Here is a 7,553-nt window from a genome sequence, read left to right as displayed (position 1 = left end):
ACAATTAATCTTTCATTGATTGTCGCTAGATGGCTACAGTGATTTATGACCATCTAGTCAGAACATTCTCCTCCCTCGACAAAGGTTGTCAACAGATCACTCATCGGGATTGACAGTCAGCAAACATAATTTGCTTATTGGCCTTTTGAATGTTGAAGTACAGGTCTTGATGGTCACAACTCTGACCTGACCATCATCACCAGGGTGAAGTTGTACGACCCGAGCGAGCGGTCATTTAGTTGGTGGAACTCTTTCATCCATCATTATTACCATTGAGTTGAGTTGTATTGAGTTGTTAGACGTACACCATTTGGTACGTACATGGAATTGTTTAATATAGTCATTCGACCATTGATTCCATACTTGTTGACTATGTTTTTGTATCAATTGCCATTTTGATAGTTTACCATCATTAACATCAAGCAATTGACCCTCAGGTATGGCATTCATTTCTCTACCTATCAAGAAATGTCCAGGCGTTAATGCTTCTAGATCATTTGGATCATTTGTCATTGGACAAAGAGGTCTTGAGTTGAGTTGAGCTGATATTTGTTTAACTAGTGTGTCAAGTTGATGATACGTATATAGAGTTGCTCCCATGATTCTTGATAAATGATGTTTCATTGATTTAACACCAGCTTCCCATTTTCCACCTTGATGTGGTGCTCGAGGAGGATTTAAGTGCCAATTTGTGCCTTCAAGGCTGATCTGATGAGCAAAGTCACACATGTCGTTAGCTTGACATTTAAGTGATTGAAGCTCTTTTATTGCACCAACAAAGTTGGTACCACAATCACTATACAAGTTTTTAAATACACCTCGAAGTGATGTAAAACTGTTGTTCAAGGATGTTGTCTGTATCTTGCTGAGTCGTGACTGTTGCTGTTAGCACAAGTTTGATTTCGATATCGATTGTTTTATCACAGTGAGTTGCTTGTAGTGTAGGCCACATGTCTTGTTCTTGACAAAGGCACTGTGGACCATGCCACTATATCAAATTGGTTGATAATTGTTTTGGCTGCAAACTTCTTGATGCCAGATCTGCTGGGTTATCATGACCAGGTACATAATGCCATGTAACAGAAGTTGTTTTAGAGTTGAATGAGTTCTTGATTAATTTTAATCGATTGCTGACAAATTGTTTAAATTTATCAGGATCATTTTGTATCCAATAATGGGCAATTGTTGAATCTGTCCACTGGTACATTGTTGAGTTGAAGACTGAGGTGGACTTGTTTTATACTCTGTACCAATAAGACAGCTGCAAATAATTCCAGACGTGGAGTTGTAATTCGAATCTTCTTGTTCTTTGAGTTGTTTTGGTGTTGTAATGATGCTACCTTGGACTTGGCTAACACGAGTGTTGATATTATTATGTTGTTATGTTGTTTAACTTTTAAATAAACGGCTGCACCAAGAGCGACGTTGGAGGCATCAGAGAAACCATGAATTTCTACTGATAAGTTATCTGGAGCTGTATGTAATCATCTTGGTATTTTTAGACAATTAACGTCTTGTAAATGTTTACAGTATGTCTGCCATTCAAGTTGTAATTCATTGTCAAGCTGTTCATCCCAGTCAACACGTTTGTTCCACAATTTTTGAAAGAATATTTTTCCAATAACAATGACTGGTGTGATCCAACCTAATCGATCAAACAGTTGTGCAACTTTTGACAAAACTTTTCGCTTTGTTGCATTAAGACGTGTATTATTCAAGACTGTTGGTGAGCTGAATGTAAATGTATCATTTTTATCCTCAGGTGGTACTACACTGAGAATAGTATCATTATTTGATGACCATTTTTTTGATGGAAATCCTCCGGCCTTGAACAGTGCACGTAACTGTTCAATATTTTTCATATACTCCAATGGTGTATTGGCACCAGAAAAAATATCATCAACATATGATTCTTGTGATATGACTGAGCTGGTCAAAGGATAATTTTTACGTTTATCCTTTTCGAGCTGTTGGAGAGTTGCCAATGCTGAAAATAGAGCCCTAATGGAACTTCTGGATACGAAATATCATCCAGAAGTTATTCTGTGGATAAAAGTTCATCCAGAACTCATCCGCAGGATATCCTTGTATCCAAAGGGATGGCTAAGTATCTGGAATTCGTCCAGCGGATATCCAAAATCGATCCAGTTGTTATCCACTGGATAACTTGTCTATCTAAAATTTGTCAGAGTCCGAGTATCTCCCAGTTATCCAGCGGATATCCACTGGATAAACTGTCTATCTAAAATTTGTCAGAGTCTGAGTATCCCCCAGTTATCCAGCGGATATCCAGAATCGATCCAGTCGTTATCCACTGGATAACCTGTCTTCATTCAAAATTTGTCAGAGTCCGACCTTTGATAGTTTATTTCTTTATTCAATACTCATTGAAGTCTGTTTCTAATAAAAAATTTTTTATTCTTTTATTTACAATGATGTAGTACTATAAAAAAAATGCCCCTTATTAATTCTAGTTAATCAATTTCAAATCTGTTTGCTATCGGTATTATATATTGTTCATTTAAGATATTTATAACTATAGCTGGACACTTTATATCAGATGCTATAACGAAAGACCGTTCATGCCCATTAGTCCATTCGGCAATGTATGATGCATACGTAAGTTTTCGTCTCACAGCTAATTTCTTGCGAAATGCACCACAAATTTTAGGTTCACTGAAAGTTATGATTTCATCCACTTCTGCAAAACCTCCATCCCATGTTTGACAGAATTTATTATTTGATCGAGAATTCGGTTCTTCGTGGCTGTGATATTCTGAGTTATTCAAAAGCAGTATTTTATAAGTATAGTCGGTTTGTTACATCTATATCTAGTAGTAGACGCGATTCATTATCAGTAGGTTTTCGTATTTTTATCATTTTAACCACGTATACGTCGCCCACTTTTAGAGCATCATCGTACCTTTTCTTGAAGAGAACTGTTTTTACTTTGGGATTTAATATCTTCTGATAGTCGTGTATCGTCTGAGAGGTTGTAAACAAATTGTGTTATTTGAAATCTAGTTATCATCTGTTCCATTATTCCTTTCGGAGATTTGACCATCACTCGTAGTTTATAATTCCAAGACTCGAATCCTGCTAGACTGTAAACCCATAATGGCCCCCAGTTCTATAACAATGTGTGTCAATAAATGGATATTGAAACGCATTTTATGTGCGCCGTTATATTTTTCGAATAATTCGACATATCTCAATAATAGTCGCCTCGCTTGAATCACTTCACTAGGCGTAATGACTTCTTGCGAAAGTAAAAAAAACAGCTTGAGCCAATCTTTCTAGGAGGAATATGTGACGATTATCAACAAGATGTCTTAGGCAAATGGTGGAATAACTTAATAGCCAATTTTTCCATTCGAACCCTTTCCATTGAGCAATCAAATCAATAATCCTTGGCTTTCTACTGATTTCCCTTGGCGTTTTTATTTCCATTAATCGCTGATTAAGAATTTTTTTTTGCTCCGGCGTCATATTTTCCAGTATCAATTCAGTATGAAATTGAGCACATCTCAGTTGAGCTGCATGTAAGTCATTTACTATTTGGCCCGTGGATAAATCGAAAAACTGTAAATTCATCAACTCGGATGGTCCTTTTACTCCCTGTATCGTTTTACGTGAATTATGGGCGTTGATCATGCCATTTAATATACTTTCGTGACTACGATTGTATGGTTGAGGAATTTCAAAAGCACCCATATTGAAAGGATATTTCATACTTCCCCCAATATAAACTCCAGGAGGATTGCAAAATGTACAACCATGATGCCCATTAAACATCATCATGTTTAAGACCTCACTTCGGCCTGGTGTGTCACATCCACAGCAAGCTGGTATGAACTTACTTACTATTTCGTTTAATCCGTCTGGTTTCCATAGAATACCCGTGACTGACAATTTATTGGCCTGATCCATGAATGGCCGTAAATATGTCATCATATTAGGTTCACCTGTGCCGATCCAAATGCCAGCTAAAAACATATATCTTTGCCTTAAAGGTTCTGGCAGACCAACGAACCGAACAAACAAAGGCCACACATTAGCGTTTGAAGATTTCGTGAGTTCAAAGCCATCTGTGTTGAAAATATACACAAAGTCGTTATTTGAAATGATATCATTATCTTGCAGTTTACGATAACATTTCCCATCATATATATCTTCAAGACTCATAGGACTCCTTTTTTGTCTTGTGTTTTTGTATTCCAGAAGTTCTTGGGAGCAGGAGAATCTAGGAAATTTTGGAACTGATATCTCAAACTAAGACTAACGAAATAACTGACATTCTTTTTTATTATTTGCCACCCACATATGCATCTCCCTCCTTCTCCCAAACGATTATACCTTCCCAAGTATGCTCTACAATTTTTTATTGGACAGTAAGCATAAAAATGGATGCCTGCAAATTTTTTATTCAAAATTTTCCACAATTGCTTTTTATTTTCTGGTAAAAGTTTGTTTCCGAGCAATACATTTATTGGCTGTGCTGTTTGCATAAGTCCTTCGTATATCCAGTAATGGTGAATTGATAAAGCCAATAGTAAAATTAGAGGTTCACGAACACTCCCTAGCGGATGGCTCGACTCTCCAAAGTAGCACTCAGTCGACAGCGATTTGACAGCCATTCGACAGCATATATAAAACGTAATTCACAAGCGCCAGATAATCAAAATGAATTCAAAAAATATAAAATAAATATAAGATTATAATGACAACAACTTAAACTGAAGAAAACCTTGACTAGTATATGTATTTAATATTAAATAAGAGTTTAAATTACATACGGTAGAGAGGTTAGGTTGACATGATTCGAATATCTACTGGAGTCAAAAAGCTGTTGAGCCTTAGACCATTTATCGGTAATTGATTCGGTCATTATTACCGAGATATTTTGTCACTGAATCGACAGGCTTTTGACACCGAATTGAGAGGTGTCTAATTTATTCATTTTTCATTGTTTTTAATTGTTTAAACATCATGAAGGACTGTATTAATGATAAATTTGTATTTTTTTTATAAAAAAGTTAATAGAAAATAAAAAAAAACTTATATCGCTATATGCCAGTTGACTCTGTCTCGACACCGTTTCGATCGCGTTTCGACAGCATTTCGACCGCTTTTCGACAGGCTTTCGACACCAAATTGAGAGGTGTCTAATTTGCTCATTTTTTATTGTTTTAAATTGTTTAAACTAAAATAAAAATTGCGATTGTTTAATCTTTAAATGCATAATTATACTGTTTCATATTGTTTTTTACATGCAATTGTTATTAACAATTAATTTGAAAATTGTAAACAAAAAAAAAATTTTTTTAAAGTTTATTTTTTGTTTAAACAATTAAAAACAATAAAAAGTGAATAACTTAGACACCTCTCAATTCGGTGTCAAAAGCCTGTCGAAAGGCGGTCGAAATGCTGTCGAAACGCGATCAAAACGGTGTCGAGACAGAGTCAACTGGCATATAGTAATATAAAATTGAAAAAAAGTTATTTTTACGATTGTATAATTTTTAAATGCTTAATTATACTGTTTTATTATGTTTTTTTCATGCAATTGTTATTAACAATTAATTTGATAATTATAAACAAAAAAAAAATTTTTTAAAGTTTTTTTTATATTTTCTATTATTTTTTTATAAAAAAGAATACAAATCTATCATTAATAAAGTTCATTATAATGTTTAAACAATTTAAAACAATAAAAAATGAGCAAATTAGACACCTCTCAATTCGGTGTCGAAAGGCGGTCGAAATGCTGTGGAAACGCGATCGAAACGGTGTCGAGACAGAGTCAACTGGCATATAGTGATATAAAATTGAAAAAAAGTTATTTTGGCGATTGTTTAATCTTTAAATGCATAATGATACTGTTTTTTATATTGTTTTTTACATGCAATTGTTATTAACAACCAATTTAAAAATTATAAACAAAAAAAAAATATTTTTTTTAAAACTTTTACAAGTTTTTTTTTATTTTCTATTAATTTTTCTATAAAAAAAATACAAATTTATCATTAATACAGTCCTTCATGATGTTTAAACAATTAAAAACAATGAAAAATGAATAAATTAGACACCTCTCAATTCGGTGTCAAAAGCCTGTCGATTCAGTGACAAAATATCTCGGTAATAATGACCGAATCAATTACCGATAAATGGTCTAAGGCTCAACAGCTTTTTGACTCCAGTAGATATTCGAATCATGTCAACCTAACCTCTCTACCGTATGTAATTTAAACTCTTATTTAATATTAAATACATATACTAGTCAAGGTTTTCTTCAGTTTAAGTTGTTGTCATTATAATCTTATATTTATTTTATATTTTTCCAATTCATTTTGATTATCTGGCGCTCGTGAATTACGTTTTATATATGCTGTCGACTGAGTGCTACATTGGAGAGTCAAATCTCGATCGAATAGGTGTTGACGCATCCGCTAGGGCTGCGTGCTGCTGTAAATTTCAACATAAAATTAAGACGGTTCGGTTCAAGATTAATGAGTTTATCATCATCCGAGTCACTAGCTGAATCTTCTTTATTCACTTCATCGTCAGTTTTATCAACTTCTTCTTCCATTGTATTATTTAATGCATCATCTATCGAAATTGTTTTTCCATAGATGTATTTACATCTCTGTGTGTATCAGCAGATCCTTCATGACTTGAAATTCATGTTTCATCGGATTCAACATTAGAAACATTGTCTATACTTATCTTAGCACTAGAATTAACGTTTTCTTCACGCCCAAAATGAAGCAACTCATCGTGTAATCCACTTCTCTCTTCCGCAGTGTTATTTAGATCTACTTGAAAACCAGAATGCTCATGTCTTGAATGTTTTGGTATATCGTTTTTAAAATTTCCTATATCAGTCATACTTCCATCTTTAAAATAAATACAATTATCAGCACCATCCTGTAAATCAGTGAATGTCACGTTAGTATGAAAACATTGAATTATTAAATTCGATAACTGATATTTGGGTCATTAATCGGTTATCGGAAAACAAGTAGCCTTCTAGTTATTATAATGATTCGGTAAAAATTCGATACCGCTAAAAAATTCATTTTTCACAATTTTAAGAAAAAGAAAACTTTCCATATTCAACTTTTTTTTTGATGCACTTAATACAATCGAAATAATTAGCATTGAAATTTTAGAAGGTGATATAAAAATTCGAAAATTTGAAAATGCAACAAACTTATCTAAATTTTTACTTGACAAAAACTAAAATATATGAATCTAATTGTTATAGATGATGAAAAGAAAAGAAAAATATTGTCATTGAATTTAAAGTTCATATGTTTAAAAACAGAAACTTACCTTTTCCATCGACAATTGTCATGAATTTTGAGCGACTTGGATGCCTTAATTTTTTTTTTTTTCAAAAGTTTTTTATCATCAGACATATTGGACAGTAATTTTTGCCGCAAATGTTTTTTTGTTTGTTTTCTAGTAGAAAAAACACATGGGTGTCATGATGACCTACATATGGGATGTCACCGAATCGGATGGTATTGCTCGTATGTGTGAGTGGAGCT

General features: G+C 33.6%; 1 protein-coding gene across 1 annotated transcript; it reads right to left on the bottom strand.

Moving 5' to 3' along the window:
* Window positions 1-231: 231 nt before the first annotated feature.
* On the bottom strand, window positions 232-729 carry LOC122850426. Its single transcript, XM_044149577.1, has one exon. It carries the CDS (start codon window positions 727-729, stop codon window positions 232-234), a length of 498 nt encoding a protein of 165 aa, XP_044005512.1.
* Window positions 730-7,553: the final 6,824 nt, after the last annotated feature.

The sequence above is a fragment of the Aphidius gifuensis genome, linkage group LG2 (genome assembly GCF_014905175.1).
Source record: "Aphidius gifuensis isolate YNYX2018 linkage group LG2, ASM1490517v1, whole genome shotgun sequence".
In the NCBI taxonomy this organism is placed as follows: Eukaryota; Metazoa; Arthropoda; class Insecta; order Hymenoptera; family Braconidae; genus Aphidius; species Aphidius gifuensis.
This window is presented reverse-complemented; position numbering and strand designations above follow the sequence as displayed.

Excerpts from the sequence above, each read along its gene's own strand:
- LOC122850426 (XM_044149577.1), bottom strand. The coding sequence starts at position 729 with ATGTGTGACTTTGCTCATCAGATCAGCCTTGAAGGCACAAATTGGCAC.